Source organism: Myotis lucifugus, unplaced genomic scaffold, assembly GCF_000147115.1.
Source record: "Myotis lucifugus unplaced genomic scaffold, Myoluc2.0 scaffold_53, whole genome shotgun sequence".
NCBI lineage: Eukaryota > Metazoa > Chordata > Mammalia > Chiroptera > Vespertilionidae > Myotis > Myotis lucifugus.
Window position 1 is genome coordinate 5,615,691 of NW_005871101.1, and position 24,251 is coordinate 5,639,941.

Sequence of the window (24,251 nt, forward strand, 5' to 3'; positions counted from 1 at the left end):
GAACTGTATACCTGGCATATTGTTGGGCACATAATAGTCAGTGAGTGATTGTTCAGTAAGTGAATAAATGAATAATTGAATTATTCTTCTCACCTCACCTCTAGCTCTCCAAAGCTTAGCTCTTAGATCTCTTCCCTATTGTCTTCCTATAATTTTACCTAGGTTATCTCATCTATTTCTATGATATTAAACACCTTATATATGCTCATGAATTCTGTTTATGTTTCTGAATGTTTCCTACTTTTGCAAATTACTCAAAGCCCAAACTTTTTTACATGTAAACCCTTACTTTCTCTATTCTACATTAGCAAGTTCTTTTAGCTCAACCCTCAAAATAGAGACAAAAAATGTTAGATCAGACGATTTTCAGATTCAACCCACCAATGTATCTTTTCTGATTTACAATAGCCAGTCAGTCTCCCTGATCCCACCGCAGTGAATCTAAAATGTATTCTCCTCACTGTGGTTGGAGTTAGCTTTTCAAAATGTAGGCCAGATCTTATCACTGTCTAGATAATAGCTCTCCAGTGACTTATTTTTTCTAGAGTAAAATCCAGATTTCTTATCATTATCTAAAAGGGCCTATATGACATGTTCTTTGCCTACTACTGTTGAGATTCTCTCTCTTTTACTATACCCCAGCCAACCTGGTCTCCTTGAGACCACTTATTAAAAATATATGGATAAATGGGCTCTGGGAAGTTGAATACCTTTGTTCAAGTTCAACCAGTTTTTAGTAGTTGAGTCTGGTAGCAAAGCCTGTGATTCCAAACCATGTACTTTGCAGGCCCTCAGGATGTAATGTGATATTGGCAGCAGGTTGAGGACATTAACTGAATCACAGAACACAGAAAGTGTGAGCTTTGCAGAGGTTAAATATGATGTGGTCCCATAGAGTTGAGGGAAAGCAGAATGATACATATAGGTGTGTACGCAGTGGTTAGGTGTTCACAGCCAGAGCCCAGCAAGGTGTTATTGATGGAAGAAATGTGGAGACATATGAGTCCATCACATACAAGGACCATTAAAACTGAGAATGGATACGTGTCAAGGGATAGGATAGGGGCAGAAAGTTTGAGTTAAGGTGATGCCTTGGGAAACCAGATTCTAAATGACAGTTTGATTTTTTGTTTGTTTATTACAAAAATATGAATAACATGGACTTCTGGTCACCATGACATGGATTTTAAAGATAGGACACAGGACAGGTATCTTTATCAAAATCTCTAGATAGGCACATATAATTTTTTAAAGTTTTACAAATAAATTCGATATGACCCTTAATTAGATGTGTCTCCTTATCACCACCATTTGTTCTTCCCCTTTTCCCCCCCTTCCCATTGAGGATTACTGATTTGTAATATAGGAAGCAGAAATGCACCTAAAATATTTTTTTCAAACTACACAGACAAAAGAGTAGATTAATAATATAAGAGAAAATAATGCTAGTAGCTAAGAGATACAACATAAAAATAAATACATACTTAAAAGCCATGTCATGAATAACATTCTCACCACTGTACAGATAATATAAGCTACTGGTAAATGCATGTTTAATGGAATATGCTTTGAAGAAAGAGTTGGGATGAAGATTTTAAAATTACAAAGAGTTTTAAAACATGATGCCCTAACCGGTTTGGCTCAGTGGATTAGAGCGTCAGCCTGCGGACTGAAGGGTCCCAGGTTCGATTCCGGTCAAGGGCATGTACCTTGGTTGCGGGCACATCCCCAATAGGTGGTATGCAGGAGGCAGCTGATCGATGTTTCTCTCTCATCGATGTTTCTAACTCTCTACCTCTCTCCCTTCCTCTCTGTAAAAAATCAATAAAATATATTTTAAAAAAAACCCATGAAATAATATTTTATTTTAATTGTTTTTTAATCCTAAAAATACTGAAATAAATAACATTAAAAACTGAAAATCTAAGCACACACTTACATATGGGTATCTAGGTATTTTTTTTTTCACCTCCACAAAAATAAAGCCCTTTTGTTAAACTTCCAACAAACCTTTAAGCATAACCAATGGACACAAGACACTGGGGGGTAGGGGAGGCCGGGGAAGGTTAAGGGGGGAAAAAGGAGACATATGTACTACATTTTGTAATATTTTAAGCAATAAAACAAAAATTAAAAAAAAGTAAGAGCATGGCGAGTAGAGGAAGATGTACTTAATTTTGAAGCCCCTGTTTACACGTAGTTGCCAAAGTAATTAATTCCTCTGTGTCTCTACTTCCCTAATAAAACCTACCTCACAGCTTTATTGGGAAAACATATCCAATGATATGTATCCTACTGTGAAAAGCTTGAAAGCAACAGCCAGAATGGACTATTCCTTACGATCTTCATTATTGCTCTGTCATCCTCTTCATATTCATAGCTTCCATATATTAAATATTTCAGTGAGATCCATCATGGCTCTAAACATTCAGCAATATATATTGTATGTATACTTTATAATCACTTTATGTAAAATGCATTAATATCTCTATTTTACAAATAAACCAGTGATTGATGATTTTAGGCAAATTGCCCAAGGTCACACAACCAATAATATTTTAATAAATACTTTTCCTACTTCATTTATTGACATTAAAATTGTTTTTAAATTACAGTACCTGAAGTAATGCTTTCAAGCTCCTAGTGTCAGAAAAAACACACACTTTAAATCATAAAATGACTATGTTGTAGGAATACTGCTTATCTTTATACAACTACTATTCTCTATATAGGAAATAAACTTTATTTTACTTATCAGATTGAGGACATTTTCAGATTTGTAATTTCAAAAAATATATTTATTAATTTTATATATTATATTCCAGAATTCTACTTTAAATTTCATAGCTATATATTTATTTTAAATGGTGAAAATATATCTGATCATAACAAGGTAAGTATTTATGTAGCTCTCACCATAAAACAGCATGCAATTTAATGGAAACAATACTTTCAGTTCTTCAGCATCACCTTATATACTTTTGTCTAAAATCCATAAAATAGTTTCCCGGGAACACTGTCTTTAAATTAATAAGTTATTAAAACATACTTCCCAGTGGTGAATACTTATCTTTGTAGTTTTTATTATGGTGCATCTGCCCTGGACATAAGAAGTAAAATTCTGTGACTGACTTAGCTGCCATTAATAAGTCATTCGGAAGTCACACGCATCACTGTCACAAGAGAAGAGTCTGGAAGAAATTGCCGGCACTGTATTTAGAATCTATGAGAACCGCAAAGTGCGCTCTGTTCCTCCTTCTCACATTTCTCTTTCTTGGTAAAAGCCAGAAAGCTGTAGCCAAGATGCAGGGCAGGAAGTCAGGCTAGCTTTCATCACCCTCTTCAGTTCCTCTCACAGCAATTTTCTATGACTCAACAGCCAGTTATGAATCATCCCGTGCTATTTACAGATATTTGGTTATACCTCTTATCTTCCTTCCTAGACAATATTACCATCTGAATTTTTAAATATTTATTACACTGTTTATTTGTTCTGTCTCTACAGATTAAATGGATGGATCTTTGAGATCAGGGACCTTATCAGTTCTCTTCATTGCCATATCCTTTGCCCATAGATGAGTTCCTGGTACACACTAGGCGATACAATTCAATGACCGAATAACAAACAGCTTTCTGAAAAAATACGTTCAACATTTTATTATGGATTCAAAACAATTCAACAGAATACTAGCTAGGATGTGATATCTCTCCAGATAGAATAACCTCATTGTCTCACAAATGAAGAGGTTATCTTTAGTCTGTAGGACAAAAAAAAAAAGGGTTGTGTGAAGGTGATAATGTATCTAGCTTTGTACCAGATTTCAAGTGAAACAAAAAGTGTGTCATAAAAGAGAGGTTAGATATATATCCTACATATCCTATGTGGGCATAAACCAGAGAACCTTTGGGTAACAGTTTTTAGCTTAATATAAACAAGTTCCCTTTGAGAAAGAATAATAAATACCCCCAATGCCTAAAATTCTAGTAGGACCTGAATGTAGGTCTGTTCTATCAACTAGAGTTAGTAATGAATAAAGTTGCTTGAAATTAGAATGACCTTGTCCAGATGTAACACATTTTGCATTATTGAAAGTGAGCAATCAGAAGCTAGAATAGCTTTATGCAGATACCCTAGAGAGAATAAAGTACTGAGTAGGAGATTAGACAATATTACATCAAGAAAACTTCAACTTTATTTGAAGGACATACTATTTATATTTGCATTAAAAATAAAAAATTATATAATAGTAGGAAACCTAGGAAAATATCCAGAAAATAGTTAACTGAAACAATGTAAGAAATGAAAATCTTTGATTAGAAAATATTTTCAACTATATGCTAACAAAATATGATGCTTCAATAAGTAATAATTGAAGGCTTAAATGGAACATCATAGAAGTTTTCAATATGAAAAATATAGGATAATTTTTAATTCAGTACATATTGGTCAAGTAATATAATAGAACTATTGGAAAACAACATGGTATTTTATGTAGTAAGTAGCAAACATATTTGTTGTGCTAATAGGTTCCTCCAAAAATAGCGTCATTGCTATCTATGTTCCTTAATATGGCACACTGGTTTCTTTCACCTTACTTTCTCTAGAAGTAGTGTTTTGTAAATATAAAAATAAAATATGCATATATATTCTTTAAAATTTAGTTTGCAGTATATTCATTGTATTAACTAAATCTTTTTTTGCACATTGAAGGTTTTTGCATTTATATATTTATAAATAAAATTACATTATGTTCAAATACCATTAGTGCAATGGTTTCCTTACTTCAGCAAGCCCCTCTTGGTAGGTAAAACTTTTGCCAAGCAGCTTTTATTGAGCACTGACTGCGCTGGGCTGTGGGAATAAAAATAGGCATGCTCTCTGCTCTCGTGGGGTTTTCCAGTCTAAAGGAGGTGAAAAGTCAATGATAGGGACCTCCAGTGAATAGTGATAGAAGAGAAATAACTTTGAATTCAAGAAAAACGATCTGATAAGCTCAAACTACTCATTGAAGAAAAAAGTTGCAATAATTTAAGGTTTTGTATAATTTTCTTAGAGCATTTGATTTCCCAAGTCCCCTGTAATATTCAAATGTTCCCTTAAAATCAAGCTATTTTAAGACGCTTACATGCTACTATAGCACTAAGTTTCCAGGACTTTTTTTTGGCATTTCCTAAGCTTATTCCTGAAACTGTGGGCTTGCTGCCATAAACTTCATGGCACAGACTAGAACAAACAGGCATGAATAAGAACAAAACTGAGAGAATTTGGAGGACTCAAAAAAGAAACTAATTGGTTTCAAGTTTGGGACTATTTTCCTGTCCATAGCTAATGCTGTCTGTCCCTTTATTAACATAAGTGCTCTGGTATCATTATGTGGACCTGCATTTGACTCTATATAGACCTTTGGGCTATAGCCCTCTGGGATTCATGTGATTTCATCCCAATGATATTAGTTGCTCTACAGACACGAAGAAAACAAATTTAGGTACAAACGAAACAATAGCAGTAATTCTGCTGTCACTAGAAAACAAATGGTATACATATAATCATCTTCACATTTAGAAATTAGGCAAGATATCTGGATGCACTCACTAAACTTATAATAAAAGAGAAAATATGGAAAGAAAGAAAGTTGCCAAAGAGGGAGGATTTAAAAGAAATTACACACACACACACACACACACACACACACACACACACACACCACATTAGGAAGGATGGAAGAAAGAAAGGTAGAAAAGAAGGAAGGTAAGAAGGAAGGAAGGAAGGGAGGGAGGGAGGGAGGGAGGGAGGGAGGGAGGGAGGGAGGAAGGAAGGAAGGAAGGAAGGAAGGAAGGAAGGAAGGAAGGAAGGAAGGGAGAGAGAAAAATGGTTCCTGCTTCTCTCTAGGTCAATCTAATATTCAGGCCAGTTCATTTATTTCCTGGAGAGCTGGAGGAGGCTAAACATCACCTAGTATTCCTCTTAAATTCTCCAGCTAATTAAGCAAACTTCTGCTCCAAAAAATTCAGAGGAAAGAAGAAAGAATAATTTCCGAGATCATGAAAGCTTTGTTTACCCACCATACCAACTGTATAGTAAAGATCTTTGAGATCTTTTGTCTGGCAACCTTTTGCCCTTTCAACTGATGAACAACTGAAGCTGTATAATGTAACTTAATTGCTAAATGTGTGCACTGGGATTCAATTTGTTTGCATGGCTCTGTCCAACTACTGTAGTGAATTAAGTATTTAGGAGAGTGGGTTAAGTACAAAAACCTCTTTTGCATACTAATTAAGATTTAAATGTTCTAATAAAACATAGAAAAAAAGTGTTTTAAATGGCATTTGATTTCTAGGTCTAAATTTAGGGGGGAAATTACCCATCTCAGCAAAGGTGAAAATGTATTGGAAGGTTTAGATTTGTACTAAAAGGAAAATCCTGTATGTGTAAGTCTTTTTTTCTTTTTTACTCCTTTTATTTTCCCTTTAAATGTGATTGAATTTAACAACACTGACTGACAACTTGTGCCAGGTTTTTTTGTTAGGTGATCATAATACATTTTTTTAAATGATTAGACAAGTTCCTGATACCAGGAAGCACTTAAGAATTTTAAGCTATGTGCTATATGTAGCTTTATTCTTTTTTAGATCATTCTTCAGACTGGATGTTTCTTCCTACCTTCCCAGGCATCCAGTTTCTTAGCACATGTCTAGCTATATTATAACAGGCCTTAGCTTATAGCTAATGCTGAGATCTTACCCCATATTCAGTATGCCACTAGTTACTACAGTTGCTAATTATTCTTAAGTTGGAAGATGATATGCAGCTAAATATAACAGATCTTTCTAAAGGTATATTTTAAACTAAAATGTAATTTGTTCCTTTTCATTAGTGTTGAGTGGAAATAAATCTTCCTCTTTTTTTTCCTTCCCGAGAAGGTTAGCCCATTGATGTATTTTGCCTTTTGAACAAACTTGATAACAGGATCATACAGTTTATATATTTCCTTTGGGATTCTGGTCTTCCCTTCCCTTCCTTTATCTTTCTGTCATAAAGATCTATATTCCTATTTCTCTGTGAAGAAGCTGAGAATGTATCCCAATCTATTAGTTAGGATTAATAACCGCATTGACCATGGCCTCTATTTCTACAGCATATTTAGATTTAAGAAGTCAGTGTTAGAGAATTTCTGAATTATTGCAAACTTCCCTGGTGTAGTAATACAATTCTGCTCCTCAGGTACCCAGATTCCTTTCTAGGAAAACAAACCTGTTGATGTAAGGAGGAAATAATGAACCTAGGGAATTGTTCTTCAGTAATTACTTCCTTCATTTCTGTAGTTTGCAATGGAAATGTCAGGAGATGGGAGGAAGCAAGTAACAAAAATGAACTAGATTTAGATATTTGCATTAAATATAACCTAAATTGCAAGTAATCCATTTATAAAGAATTCTCAATGCACAGCTACATTATTATACACTCCATGTTGCTTTAGTAACTGATATTTTTGCCTTTGTTACATCCAGAGGGAAAACAGTACAGTCAAGAAAGCTCCCTAACAAACTCCAGCAAGTCTAGATGGGGGGCACAAGTAAACCTTGGAAAGAGCTGTGTTTCAATCCGTGAACAGGCTTAGGAGAAACTTATGCACAGTGTCATTCCTCACCAGCTGACATAGGGCTTTGAAGTCACATGCAGTATTATTATATCTTTAGGCACTTGAAGAGTCAATGTGAGTTTTCACGTTTTTCATCTTAGAAGATGGATGTTTACAAGACATTCTTTCCATCTTAACATATGGGAATAAAGTGAATTTCTCTCTTCTCATGCTATGAAAATTAATATATTATAACTGATACTGAGTTAATACAAAATATATCCAAAGTTCTGAAGGCTATTCACTTAGTTCTCATTTAAACAAACATTTCTGAACTTTGAACTTTCTTTTTAGGCTTAAAATGGATGTTGGGCGTGCAAAATGGTCAAAATGTAATCATTATTTATATAATTTGACACCCTTATAGTGAGTTGTAATAGCATGTTATGACAAAGTAAATTTTTATGTAAGTGATATTTGTTCAAATGTTTTTGGTATCCTTAATATTCAAGTTGCAGAATATGTACATAAATATATATATATATATATATATATATAACCCAGATAAACAGAAATGGGCATGCTTGTGTGTATGTGAGTATGTATGCAAAGAAAAGTCATTTAAATTATTTCATTTATCTTTAAAAATCAATCTTATAAGCCTGTAAAAAGCCACGAAGTTCTGTATAACAAGTTTTATAGAACTAATCAATCAACCTAGGATTAGCCTTGTAGATTAAAATGGAGCCAGTATGATTAAATTATTGGAAATACATTCAGGAATTAATACTAAATTGCTTTAATAGAATTCTATGGGTATTAAACACATTTTCGTTGGTTATATAATAAAAATAAATATTTTTATTAATAATTTAATTTAGGGAAGCTCTCTTTGGGTTAGTCTTAAAGGTTGCATAGATTTTAGGACACAAACAAAATCAGTCGTTGAACTTGGTCAAATTCATAAATATATTGCAGTCACAAAATATTCCTCTAGAAGCAATAAAAAACTACTGTTTAATGTCTCTATTTATCCTAAGGAGTTTTATGTATGCAAAATGAAGCAGAGAATATGATCTTAGAGAAAATATTATCTTATTTATCTTTTGCTGTTTATTAGTGTCACTATTTTACTTGTCTCCATATTTTCTAAAATAGATTGTTATGAATTCATGTTCATAATCTCATACTTAACTATAAAGAGTAGTTTGTTTACTATATGCAAATTGCTTTGTTTAGTCTTTATTTAAATATGTCAAAACAATAGAAGTAACTTGTGAATTTTTTTTATTTATTGCTGTTACTGCTATTCCTGATACTAACTCAGTGTCTCCTTTTTATTTTCTTAATGTTTTCTAAGGTTACTAAATCTGCACATCTTACTTTTTTATGTGTGGATCTTTTAGGCACAGGTTATATGTTATGTTATCAATTAGTTTCATTTAAATTTTAAACTAACATTGTAAAAAAAAGAGTTTATATGTAATACCTTATATGTAATACTTTAATCAATAAAGAAAATACACTTAAAAAAGAGTTTATATGTAAAGCGCGTGTTAAAACTGTCCCATTATGTCTTATAGTCATATAAAAACTTACTTGAAACAAAAGTTTACATTATTTGACTCAGAATGCTGATTTTCCTGAAAGTGGATAAATGATTGTGAAATATGATTTTCTATGTGGTGATAGTTTTTAAATGTGAACATTTACTAAAATGGAAAATGAGATAGCTTGAGTACCAGTTAGGATATATCTTATTTATTTTAGTCATATTTCTTGCAAAATACTATAAATCAGACACAGTAACAGGTTGTAAACAAAGCAATCAAATGATGGTTTACATGGAACTTACTCTCTGTCTCGGTCCATTCAGGTTGCTATCACAAAATTCTACAGCCCTGGTAGCTTATAAGCAACCACAATTTATTACTCACAGTTCTGGAGGCTGGAAGTCCAAGATTAGGATACTATCATGGTCACCTTCTTGTGAGGGCCATCTTGACTCATAGCTGGTTTCTTCTCATTTTGTCTTCATGTGGTAGAAGGGGCAAGGGATCCCCCTGGAGCCTCTTCTATGAAGGCACTCATCTTATTTATAAGGGCTCTGCCCTCAGGACTCACACATCTCCCAAAAGTTTCAGCTTGTAATACCATCAACTAATGGGAGGGCTCAGACCATAGCTCTCTCTAATAAGAGAAGGAAAAAACACACAGTTAAAATAAATTTTAGTATGAGAACAGAGACTGAGTATTTTAACTGAGACATCAAGAAGGCCTGTTTGAAGATATGGACATCAAGAAGACCTATTTGAAGATATGATAGGAAAAGCATAGGGCAAGGGGCTACAATCTGGGTGGGTACAGGTGTTATATATTCTATGAAATAATTTATTGCCTTACTTATATTATTTTTAAATTTCATTTCTGTATTGAAATTTATAAATTGATCACATGTTTAGTGCTCGTGGAGGAATACTGCCTTAAAAATCCATTTAGAATGCATAGATTCCCTCAATGAAATAAAGATTAACCAACACCAAATTCCAATTGCTTAGCTATTGTCTCTATTTGAATCTCAAATTAACATATAAAGAGCTGAATGCTTGACATTTTCCTCCTCACAGGCACTTCTTGCAGCATTTCCTATCTTGGTAATGACAACTCCATTCATCCCTACAAATTTTTCAGGCCAGAATCCTTAGCATCATCCTTGACTGTTCTCATTTTTTCTGTATCTAATCTATCGGCCAGTTGATTGTAAGGGCTGTATCTTCAAAATATATTCAAGATTTGACAATTTCTCTCAGTTTCTACTACTACCTCCCTGGTTCAAGCAACCATCATCTCTAACCTAGGTTATTCCAGTAGTCTCCTAATGGGCCTCTGCTTCTGGCCTTGGATTCCTTGTAGTCTATTCCCAGAACTGCAGCCAGATGAACTTTGAGGAAATGTAAGTGAGACCTTGTCCTTTCTTTGTGCAAATCCTCCAATTAATTATTCTTTCACTGAGAGTAGATGGATGTAAAAAGCTTATAAAGACCTACAGGTCACTAAATAATGTGTCTCTCCTGTCATCTCTCTAACCTCACCCCTACTTCTTCCCTAGCTGTCTCTACCCTAGCCACACTCTTGTACTTCTTTATTAGAAAACTCCAGGCAACCATCTGTCTCATAGCCTTTGCTTTCTATTACTTCTGTTGAAATGTTCTTCCTCCAAAAAAAACTGCATGAATCACTCTACTCTTTTAAGTCTTCATTTAAAGTCCCTTTCTTATCAAATATTGCAGCCTTTTCTGACCCAGTTAGCTTAAGTTAAACGTTAAGGACTCAGTCCTTCACACTTCCAAGTTGGCCCAAGATTTCTGGCACCAGTTGCCTATTTAGGGTCTCCAGGCCACCCTCAGTTCAGACAAGCCAGATACAAATTTAAGGCCCTTGTGGACTCCATAAAATTTGATAATTTGTTAGAATGACACACAGAACTCAGGAAAGTGCTATAATTATAATCATGATTTTAATATAACAAAAGGATATACATCAGAACCAAAGAAAAAGATACCTTAGAACAGGGCCTGGTACTGACAGTGTTCCAAAAGCAAAGCTTCTGTATACTTGGAGATGCATTACTTCATGCCATTAATCATGGTAATGTGCCCTTAGAGCAGTGGTTCTCAACCTTCCTAATGCCACGACCCTTTAATACAGTTCCTCATGTTGTGGTGACCCCCAATTTTATTGTTACAAATTGAACATAATTAAAGCATAGTGATTAATCACAAAAACAATATGTAATTATATATGTGTTTTCTGATGGTCTTAGGCGACCCCTGTGAAAGGGTCGTTCAACCCCCAAAGGGGTAGCGACCCACAGATTGAGAACCGCTGCCTTAGAGTATCACCAAACCAGGAAGCTCATTTGAGCTTGAGGCTCAGGGTTTTATTGGAGTTTCATTATGTAGGCATGATTGATTAACTTATTGGCTATGTGGTTGAAATCAATCTTCAGCCCCCTCTCTTTTCTGGAAGTCAGGCTAGTATCATGTGGTTCAAAGTCTCAACCTCTCTAATCATATGCATGGTCTTTTAGCCATAGCCATGCCTTCCCTGAGATTCTAATCCTGAGTAGCCCCACCTTGAATGATGTCATTATCAAAAATCATCAGGTGCCCACCATGAGTCACTTTGTTAGCATAAATAATCAGTATGGTGGGAAATTTGAAAGTCTTAGATGTTACCTCACAGGAGCTGTGGACATTGTCCAATCAAATTCATTATTACACACACCCTCACCAATGCCCATCCCCACTGATACTTACTGGTCATTTCCTATTATTCCTATTCTCCATTTTATTTTCTATAGCAGCTATTACTGTCTAACATATTTCCCCTGTTTATCTTGTTTATTGTTTTTTTCCCCTCAAAGAATGAAAACTGCAAGAGGAAGGAATTCTGCCAATTTTGCCTTTGTTAAATCTTCTGTGACTTAAAGAAGCTTGGCATAGTATGCACTCAATAATATTTGTTGAATCAAGGAATGATTTTTTTCTATATTCAGATTCTCTTATAGCCATTCTACTCTTTAAATTAAAATACAATTTGATTGAAGTGTAATATGACATGGAATATGAATTCATGGATATTTGTATTTTTAAGAAATCATCCAATATAAACTGTTACTCCTTAGCCCTCTTATGACAGTAGAATATATAGGTGGTCTTTCAATTTACAACCACTAATTATGTACTTATTTTATTAGATTGTAAAGCATACTGACTTAAAATAAAATAACTGTATAGCCTACTTATACATTGCTGTATCTGAATTCTTAGTCAAAAATAATCTTAATTTCAGTGTTAGTTTTGGTAGGTAATACCAGGATATATAAGCATCAGAACACTTTATGTATGGAGCTTAATACATACTACTTCATAAAAGGCACCCTGAGTCAATTAATGTCACTAAAAAAAGCAATTTATGAAGTGAATTGTCAAATCTGGGCTCACATTTCAATGACAAGCAGGTAATTTCCTGAAACACAGAAGTTGCAAAGAGAATCTGCCTTTTTTTTTGGTTAAACAAGAGAAAACTTAAAACTTGTCAAACCTACATAAGAAGAAAAGTATAATTGATGATCTTTATGCTACTTTTATATACCACAAAGTACAAAAAGAATATAATAGTGAAAATAAAGCAAAAATTACTCTTCATGGAAAATTTTAGGTATCATCACTTTAAAACCTTCCTTTTGTGACAAGAAGATAACTTTTTTGAAAAATTGTGATGTCAAGATGTTTAATGCATCTATAATTTTGAGATTAAAATTATATACTGTTTCAAAAGTGTATATCTGGAAAATATTTTATCTTTCACAAAGTTTTTAATTGATCCAGATAGGAAGAGCATTATATTCCTTGTTAAGTTTTAACATCTTTGGAGATTTCTTCAAATTATAGAGTAAAATGCTCCATCACTTCAATAGCTATTTCAATCACTTTTTGAAAACTACATCTGCATCCATAGGCAAAGGAATTTTATTATCGCTGAGTTGTAATTTGGAATGTCATGAGTTATTTCATGGACAAAGTTTGTTAAATCAACCCTGGCAGTGTCATTACTGCCTCCCTCCTGAACTCAAGTACAAGTCGGCTCTGTTTAAGTCACCATTTGCAGAAGCCATAAATGAATGTGCAGTTAAAATGGTGCCATAAGTTAATTAGAGTGGAATTAGAAGGAAAGCCAGCAATTTAGGGACATAAGAATTGCTGTACCGAATCAGACCAATGGTTCTTCTGGTTTAAAACCCAGCCTCCAGCAGCTGTAGTTGTTAGTTTCCAAAGCTTTAAAGGAAAGGGAAAAGACTCCATAATTCACCTAGACAAGGGTGCCATCTGTGAGCTGGAGACATTTTCTTCATGATCTCTCTCAAAAAGCACCCTCAGGCAGGAGGTTTCAATCCTGTTATGATATGGGTTTAGCTTGAATACCTCTGCTTATTAATAGTTCTTATTAAGTCATCCAATTCCTTCATAAAATCAACTCCTACATCAAGAAGTTATTTATTGCTAAAGCTTCTGAATTTGTGGTGGAATAGTCTGCTTCTATGGCAAAATATGAATTTATGGTGCTTATTTGATACAAGTTCTTGATGGCAAAATCTACTGCTAAATATTCATGCTGGACAAATGCTTGCTTGTCTTTCCAAAATCTACTGGGTTCATAGGTTTTTGTATATACAGTATATATATTGTATATATAATCTGCTATCACTACTTGCAACTTTCTATCCATTAATAATTAATAATTCACAGAAGGTATTAAATAATGAAGAATTTTATGTGTTCTACTTTTAGGCACATTCAACTGGAGTTTTTCTTATATGATTTTGCTTAAGACAGAATGAATCTAAGAGAAAGGAATGACTCCCTAATCCTTATTAGTCTAGTCTTCTGCTTATGATTAAAGTACCTGTGACTACTTTCTAGCTTTTTTATTATTCTAGATATCACACCCAGATTAAAAAAATACTAGAATGTTATGTTCACAGTAAAACATTTAGTCAAAAATCCCTCAAGAATAGTAAATACCTACAAGCTAAAGTCCAAACCATTTTTCTAGACTGTCAGGTCTTAATGTGATAAGACTAATATTCTAGAGCTATAATTCTAAAAGGATCTCCTCTATCCTAGAGTCCTTTGAATGAAGATGAACACTCATTATTTGTGCTTATGTTAATTCTGTTTCCTCTTTCTTCTCCTCTCCCCACCCCCCTGCAATCACCACACTGTTGTCCATGTCCATGAGTTATCTCTCTCTTATTTTTCTTTTTTGCTCAATCTCCTGCCTCCTCTCTATCTATGAGTCTGTTTCCTCTCTTTAGCTTTTCCAACTTTTCTGTCTGGTTCAGTTCCTTATTTTCTCTCCTTACTTCAGCTGGAGTCTCACTCCTTCAGGTAACTTCCTTTCAAACTTAGTGATTGCTCAGTCCTCTGATGATTTGTGTCCCTTTGTTTACACTTGGTTTAGGCTACCATACATTGTTGATTCTTTCTTTCATGGATATTTTTGTTTATAAATTTCCTGCAGGAAACTATGTTTCCCATAATTATTTATATTTCTAGAGCCTAGAGCAATGTCTGACTCATAATTATAACTTTAAAATTTATTAAAGGAAAATCTATGGATTTTCTACTTGGAGTCACTTTGGCAATGTTTGCTACTTTGAGTTTCAATTTGTATGACCTAGGTAACAAAGCATTATTGAGTGCCACAAAGATGTAAATGAACCCAAAACTATATATTTCTAAAAAAGAGTGATGTTATTGATTAAGAAACCACACGAAAGATATAAGAAATATTGGCACAAATTAGAATATGAAAGTTCTTAATCGACATAGACACATGATGTTGGAGAATAAAAAGATTTCAAGCAGAAATAATAGCTGGAGCAAAGGCAGAGAAATAAAATAAAGGAGGATATTACTAAGGAACTATCCCTAATTCCTGTTGGTTGGCTTATGAATAGAATATCTGAAAATAAGCTTGGAAATGTGAGTGGCATCGTGTTTAACCTTTATCTAAATCCACTTGGAGTTATTAAAATAATTTTAAGCAGTGAATGGGTCTTCAAGAAGGTAAGATCAGCTTAAAACTGAGACTTAAGGCAGTTTCCTAGAGTAACGAGGCGATTACATAATAAGGAAATGTGTAATAGGTCCCAGACTCAGTCAGTAAGAATAACAAATAGAATGAAATAGATGGAACAGTTATTAAATAGATGGTATTAATGTTAATTGTGAAAAGTTTAGGCCTGGGATAAGGGGAAAAGATGAAACAAAAATGACACTACCATTTGAGCATGTTTAAAAGAAAACAAAACAAAAAAACCAGCATTATTACCTGGCTGGCATGGTTCAGTGGTTGAGCATTGACCTCTGAACCAGGAGGTCACAGTTCAATTCCCAGTCAGGGCACATGCCTGTGTTGTGGGACTCAATCCCCAGAATGAGGCATGCAGGAGGCAGCTGGTAAATGATTCTCTCTCATCAATGATGTTTCTATCTCTCACTCTCCCTTTCTCTCTGAAATCAATAAAAATATATTTTAAAAAACACAGCATTATTGAAAAGGAAATGTATTTTTCTCCTTGCATGGTATGCAGAAATGCATGTAAAAAGTTCTTCAAACTTTATTTCCAACAATTTTTAAATAACATAGTCCTTCAAGGTACTGAAAACATTCGACCAAGCTCATTTATGCTTGACATCCTCAAAGAAATTCACAATATTTTCCTGAATTTTTAAAAAGCTCTTACTGGTTTTTGAGAACAATATTTTCATCTAGCAATGATTTCAGTAAAGGTATAATGTCTTTCTTTAATTTTTTAGAAATCCAAATGGGACCCAGAATAGTAGTACAAGTTGGCCTGTCTTCAAAAGCACTGAACAAAACTATTTAACCTTGAATACAGAGTCGCCAAAAATATATACTAAACTACGTGCTCAACAATGCCGATTCTGGACACTGTTTTTTCCCAAAGTCTTGGAAATGACAGGTGTGTGTTTTTAATATTTTGTTCAATAATTGCTTGTGGATTATGTAAAAGGGGGAAAAGCTGGACTATCCAAGGCATATAGATGGTGTTAATCTGTGACTTTATAATTACTTGATTCTGATGAGTCCTAATTACTAACAATTTTCTTCCAGCAAGTTTGGGTATGTTTTGAGGGCTTACTATATGAACAGCACTTTAGTAGTTAAATAAAGAAAACTAAAATAGGAATTTTTCCCTAGAAGAACATAAATATTAGCAGAACTAAAATAGGGCACTACTTGCTATTCAGCCAATCTTCATGGAATTAATCAATGGATAATAAATTTATACATAAAATAAATAATTCACACAACTAAAATATAACAAAATATAATTTCTACTAGAAACAGGTAATAACAAATTTATTGATAAGTAGTGCAACCCTTGATTTCTAAAGGGAAAAAAAAAACAACTCAGAAGTTTACATTTAAAATAACAAAATCCAAATATTTCTAAATATCCTGAACTTGGAGATATTTATCTAAAAACAGGTACACATATTACATAATACAATAAACTGATACTAAATTAGTTAGCTAATCTTCTGGAAGTGCTTATCTAGACTTATATAAGGAAATACTAAGAAAATTGGTTCAGGTGATCATATTATTTCAAAATTCATGAGCGAAAAACTAAATTAACTTGAACATCCAACTTGAATGATCACATCTCTTGTGAGAAAAATGGCATATCTCATTCAATGCCTGGGTTTAAAAAGCTCAGCTGTTTATAACCCATGTGGCTCTTCTAGTCAATTTTCTACCTTAATTTTCTCAAATAAAAGTAATTGACTTTCAGCCATCAGACATATTGCCGGCCAGTTCCTTTACCCTTTACCATTCTGTTCATTATAACACTGTAATTTTCAGACTACATATTAACTAGCACAATATAGTATGTTGTTAGTTTCTTATTTAGAGAGGGAAGGGGTTAGTTTCATGCAAATATGAGCACCTCAGAGCTGTAGTTGATTGTTTAATATGCCTTTTGATTATCAGACATTACTCACCAAAATTATAATTATGTGCTCCATCTGTTTGGGAAATTTTTCTGATATACCAGCACTCTGTGTATTACCAAATGTTCAGTGACATAATATATATCCAGAGATGGGCTTCTGCATTCCTTGGCAGAGATACAGTGCTGCCTTTGTGTCCTCTGGGTGTGAATAACAATGAGGTAACACGTTGAAACTGCCAAGAGACCAGAAGAGGTACCATTTAGCATACCACTCACCACATAGTCTTAATCTTTACTTAAAATATTTTTAAATGAGAAATTCATAGTTTGAGAAAAAAAATAAGAGAGGGGTTGGTGGGATTGTAAATGACTAATTTATTATAAGCCAAACTGAGCCATTCTGATTCAGGCACATATGGTATCTTGCAATTTATTTGTGGATAAAATAAAATTTGAATATCCACAACTTCTGAAGTTGTGCTTCAAAATCTCTACCTCTAAATACTCAACTGCCATAAGGCAGATTTAATAAAAATTTTTAATTTTTAGCTAGCTTCTGCCACTTCCTATGCAGTACGGAACAACTTTCTAGTTTGAGCAACACTGTGGGGAAATATCATACCTGTTCTAGGTTAGGAATGTGCTCTTGGGATAATTCCATGTGTCTTGAAAATGTAATTTAAGTATTCTTCTCAGATAATTTTTTCAAAAATTTACATTAAAATATATATTTTTTAAAAAAATTAACTAAATACAGGTGATTTTAGAACATCAACAATGTATTTCTAAATTTCTAAAAAAATACATTTAAATGCACAAAACTAATTTAAAATTACACGATTTTAGTATTATAAATAATAAATAATGAAGGGTTTAAAAAGGTTAAAAGTACACGTTCTATTAGCCTAACCAATGGGCACAGACACCAGGGGGTGAGAGCATGAGTGGGGGGTTGCGAGGATAAGGACACATATGTAATTCCTTAATCAATGAAGGGAAAAAATAAAATAAAAAATGAAATATGTAGCCAAACCGGTTTGGCTCAGTGGATAGAGTGTCGGTCTGCGGACTGAAGGGTCCCAGGTTTGATTCCAGTCAAGGGCATGTACCTTGGTTGCAGGCACATCCCCAGTGGGGAGTGTGCAGGAGGCAGCTGATCGATCTCTCTCATCGATGTTTCTAACTCTCTATTCCTCTCCCTTCTTCTCTGTAAAAAACAAATAAAATGTAAAAAAAATATGTGTACTCAAATTAATAAAATAGTAACAAAAAGCACATGTTCTTATCATATCTTATGTTTTTCTAGTTGCAAAACTTCAAACATTTCATTTTTTGATGTTTTGAAAATTGAAGCTTTTCAGATGACATGGGTGGAAGTTTTTTATGAAAATATCATTTTTAAAATGCAGCTCTACAAGTAAAAGAAAATTTCAAAGGATGACTACTGACTGGATTATTTAAAAGGAGAAATGTAATGCTTACTTCACTCAAGACGAAAACCTAGTAAGCTTTATAAGTACCACTTAGGCAATAGTTTCTGTTTGAGAAATAAATGTTCTTACATAAAATAATCTGTAAGACTTGTTTAAACACATGAATTCTAGCACTTAACTTTCAAGCCATAATTTAGTACTTGCCTATGCTATTACTGCATGCACCTGCAAGAAATAAAGTGTACTACTTTTGTTTCAAATTTTATCAAATTAGAGTTTTCGTGAAGAATATAACTGTATAATATATCAGAATCATTTGGGGAAAAAAAGGAGAGAAATGACCCAGTCAATGTCAATAAGATATCAACATTTTTCACTGAATGTGGAAGAGTACATTTATTTAACAGAAAAAAAAACATATTAGACTTCCATATCTTCCCAATAGAAAACAAATATTAGATCCAGTGGTTCCTCCTTTGGTCTTTAAATAAATCATGGCACATTATTACTTTGCCCAAACTAAGGAAGACCACATATAAATGTAAGAGCTGAGATACCACTCTGAAGAATTATGTACTGCTATTTCATCATCATTTAGCAAGAATGGCAACCAAAAAATTAGAGTGAAAACTGGCTTGGAGGAGAAAAAATCAAAAAAAATTTTACTGCTTTCATATTCTGAATTTTCTATTTCCATTAAAAAAAAACCAAAATAATACAGAACAACTACAACAAAAAACCTTTGGGCAACCTTTAATTAAATCAAATAATATTTTAGTTTCATGTTTAAAGCATGAAATCATCACAAAACCTAGCCTGTTCACTCTACTATTTCATCACACACTCAAAATTATAACAGGACAACTATTAAGTTCTGATACACTCCATAAAAACCATGCATTTCTTTGAAATTTTAATAATTGGTTGACAAGAATGGAAATAAGTATTAAGAAGAGATTTTCAGTGAACTCTCAAAAATACATAAAATACTTTTATCATAATGCTCAGCACAATTCATTATCAATTTAATCTCTTCTTCAGACTTAACCTTCATTAACAATTCTGAGTTGACTTACCATTCTGTGTTCTCTCCTAACTCCTCAGACTTGACTAAATAGACTAGCTGCAGTGGAATATTACTGTTTTTTAATCAAGACAAAATATGACTTGCCCTAATCGGTTTGGCTCAGTGGATAGAGCGTCGGCCTGCAGACTGAAGGGTCCCAGGTTCGATTCTGGTCAAGGCCATGTACCTTGGTTGTGGGCACATCCCCAGTAGGGGGTGTGCAGGAGGCAGCTAATTGATGTTTCTCTCTATCCCTCTTCCTCCCTCTCTATAAAAAATCAATAAAATATATTTTAAAAAAATATGGCTTTATTCTTCCTCTTTGTGTAGGAAAGAAAAACTGACTCTTTTCCTTGTGAGACAACAATGTGGCAAAACAAAGATTATAAAAGTCCTGAAAAAAAATGTGCCAATGTGTTTATGAACTACTGGTATTAATCTAGCTGTACATGGATTCAAAAAAGACCAAAGTTAGGAATACATTTTTGTGACAAGGGCATTAAATTCATTAGTGTAGCTCCTAATCGGTGAGTAGAGTTTGATTTCATAATGTACACACCATCTCATTTATTCTTCACGGTAACACTGCAAAATAGTGGAAAACTTATTTGAAAAGTGATTAATTTTTCTGTTATTCTTTTCTTTATTTTACACCATAGTACGTTGTTATCAGCATCTCACAGGTGGTAAATCTTTAGATGTTTAAATAGATATTCCCCTTTTTGAGGAGAAGAAGGAGGAAGAGAAAAAATTCTAATTTTGGTTTTCATTCATGTCATGGGACTCAAAATGTTTTATTATTTTCTTATTGTGGTGCATTCACTTCTCCTGGATTCTGTTAAAAATAATTAAATGTTTTATAATTTAGTGTCTCAATCAATGTTTAGTACTTCTAAGTGAAAAATGTAGTTGGGTTTACAGAGCATTTGTACAATATAAAGTTAAGTATTTCAATACACTAAATTGTATAGATGGTTGATTTAGCCACATAAGGAAATAAACTTGCATGTACATGAATCAATAGATTTGGAATTATTCCAACAATAAGAAAGGAAAATCATAGCGAGGATATTTTCTCTAAGTATTAGCATTTATGTTCTAAATGCTAAATTACCAATAATTTATTTGTTATATCAAAAATTTTGTTCTTTCTGAACTATAGGGTTCTTATTTTATATAAGTAATATTTAAAACATATTAGTTATAAAAATAACATAGGAATGATAATTTGGTTATGATATTTAATATCTTTCTTCCACCTCTAATGCTTTTGACTCTAGAAAAGTTATTTTATTCACAAAGAAATGATAGTCATTGACATTTCAAAGTCATTTGTACATAAAAATGAGACTTTTTAATATAAATTCTCAAATATTTGTCCATTTTCCAAGCAGTATGAACATTTCAAACCTAGATTTATTCTAAATTCCAGAGAATATTTGATGTCTATACAAATGTTTTAAATATTTTGATATTTATATGAACTAAAAATGAATCATTGAATGTGCTCCATTATTAATAGCATGAATGAAAGCAAGACACTTTTCCATGTGTATTATAATTTAGTATGATCACATGAACTGTCTTTTCTAAATTAAAATCTTACAAAGTTATAATTGTTATTTTAAATTGCTACTTGAAAATTATATATTTTAACAATTCTAAGTTATTCTTTTTAGGAAATGTAAATAACTTAAATTTTTGTTTTTAAGTCAATAACCAACTCAGCATGCTAGAAGTTTAAAACAATAAGATAACTACAAATGTACATAATACTTATAAAATTAAATAATTTAAACCAACTTCTAGACTTATACCTATTTATATTAGGAACATCAATATATGATTTTTAAAATTTGTAATTTAAGAGTTTCTATTGTTCACAAACTTTATTCTTTAATGCAGGGGTCCTCAAACTATGGCCCGCGGGCCACATGCAAATACAAATATTGTATTTGTTCCCGTTTTGTTTTTTTACTTCAAAATAAGATATGTGCAGTGTGCATAGGAATTTGTTTATAGTTTGTTTGTTTTTTAACTATAGTCCGGCCCTCCAACGGTCTGAGGGACAGTGAACTGGCCCCCTGTTTAAAAAGTTTGAGGACCCCTGCTTTAATGTAATACACTTTCAAATAAATCAAGATTTCAAGGTTCTTGTAGTACATAGAAAGACCAATTTGGTTCATTGCCTCACATTTTTTACTTAAAAACCCCTCTTCCGTGATACATACATGCAGTTTGCAAATTACTAGAAAGCATAGATTATCTTAGTTGTCTTTCTCATTCGCAAAGCGATTAATAAACTGCTTTCCTATAGTAGTTTTAATAAACTGCTTTCAATGATGAAGAATTATTTGGAATTAAAATAATTTATATAGAAAGAATGCAATATCTACATAGAATGCCAATTGCAAAGTTATCTGTATGGAAATAAGTATTGTGATATAAACACTTTCACTAAAAATAATATTCTGAAGTATAATTACATATGTAAGTAAGATGCATTAAATACAATTTTTTTATGAGTAGGAGACTCAAGAAAAGAATATTATCTTTATCTTTTTAGAAACAAAAAATATATATAATATATTATAATTTGGCATATAATATATAAACTCATTTTTGCATTTTATGTATTATAAATATTTATATTTTGTATATGTTTTAAACAAATGTATTATTTGCATTTTATAGAATATGTAGCAACTTAAAGTTATTTGGGAAGTAAAAAATTGATAATAAATAATAAAGAATAAAAAAATTGCTGTACATTGTATTTGGAAAAAAATGGCATCTGCAATCAAAATTATTTTTCAATTAATAGAAAGAGATAAAATTTACATTAATTCAATGTATTCCCTGTTTTACAGGAAATATTGATGAAGCAGAACAAGAATGGAAAGCAGGATTCCATCGCTGGAACAATTACATGATGGACTGGAAAAATCAATTTAACGATTACACTAGCAAGAAAGAAAGCTGTGCAGGTCTCTAATTAATAGATTTACCCTTTGTAGAATGTTCATTTTCCTGTAAATCAAGGCAAAAATACCAGTAGCTCTCTTACACACCTAGTAAGAAGCTATTATATAGCTGAACAAAAATGCCAGAAGGATAATATCGATTTCTCACATCTATCACTTAGCATTGTACCTAACATTCCAAAACCCAAAAGGCTAGAACATGTTTAATTAAATTTCACAATATAAAGTGTGACAGTTAATTATATGCATATTTAAATGATTTGTGGCTTCAAACTTTTTCTTTTCCAAATAACATTAACATTTATTTTCTAAAAAGTATCTGTATCCTATTTTGAGTTGCATTTTTTCCCTAACCACTCATAAAAGGGTACCTTCTTAGAATGAATGAGGTCTTGAAACACTGGGTACTATAATTTACAATACTGTTTCCCCTAAATAATTTAGGAATTTAATGTCAATATGAGTTGCAAAATGAAACAGAAAATAACTGTTCCTTTGTTTTTAACATAAAGCAGGAGGGAGTCTTAAAATAAGAGGCTTGGTCACTTAGAAACAAAATGTTGCTACCAAGAGATAAAGAGCAAAGCAGGACATGTCTGTTTTATATTTTTAGTAATATATATTCTTAGAATCCTCAAATTATATTCTTTATTCTTTTAACTCTTGCCCATTTGAAACTCCCCACTCTTTTACACCTCCCCAAACATGTATGTGTATAAATTACTCTTCCTATAACTCAAAAAAAAAATGTAGATGAGCAGAAGTCTATAGTCAGAAATCATGTACCATCTGGGATAGAAAACCTGGCTGGACCCAGAAATATTAGTAAAAATGGTTTATTTTTCATAAGAAAATTGTTCAATTGGAAAAAAAAGAACTATTTCTACTTTCAACAGCCAAAATTGTATTATTTTTATAACTTAAAAATTGCAAAGCTACATGCACTAACTTGCATGGCAAAGGACCATATCTAGTGAATAAATTTACTGTAATTCACTAAAGGGGATGAGTTGGAAGGGAGAAGTTTCAGAAAACGGTAGTACTTGTTGATTATGTTCACTAAGAATTGAAAACTAGCTCTGGCGGGTGTGGCTCAGTTGTTGGGCATCATCTCCTGTGCACCTCAAGGTTCCTGGTTTGATTCCCAGTCAGGGCACATGTCCAGGTTCTGGCTTGATCCTCTATAGGGGAAACATTGATGTTTCTCTCTCTCTTCTTCTCTCTCTAAAAATCAATAAAATGTCTTAAAGCAAACAAACAAAAAGAATTGAAAACTAGCACTCAAGATAGGACAAAGTGAGTCTACAGGTCTGTATACTGTTGGTTAAAGCATATCCCATTGTTCATTTTTCCTAAGTGTGTCCATGGTTAGAGCTAGTGTGGGTCTGCCATTCTCACTCAAAGTTCATGGTACTTTGTCAGCTTTAGCTGCTAGAGTTTCACAGTGGAAGCCAAGTCAGTTTTGATATCACTTCAGTACTGCTATAAATGGACTTTTTTTGTTATTGTTTATGGTTCTTCCCTCATCCTGAAGTGAAGAAAAAAAGCATACAAATGATAAATGAATTATCGACCTTCCGTCCTATATCTTCTTGATTTCAGGGGCCATTCTTCCAGGATCTACTACATTTTTTG

The 24,251-nt window shown here is 32.9% G+C and overlaps 1 protein-coding gene across 1 annotated transcript in view; it reads left to right on the forward strand.

Annotated features, from left to right (window-relative positions):
• Positions 1-23,104, forward strand: part of BCHE (butyrylcholinesterase) — a 47,673-nt gene extending 24,569 nt beyond the window's left edge. Inside the window, exons 3-4 of the mRNA XM_006088889.3 lie at positions 15,968-16,134; positions 22,503-23,104. Of these exons, the coding sequence (XP_006088951.1) occupies positions 15,968-16,134; positions 22,503-22,627 (292 nt within the window). The 3' untranslated portion in view covers positions 22,628-23,104. The remainder of the gene's footprint in view (positions 1-15,967; positions 16,135-22,502) is intronic.
• The last annotated feature ends 1,147 nt before the right edge of the window (positions 23,105-24,251 follow it).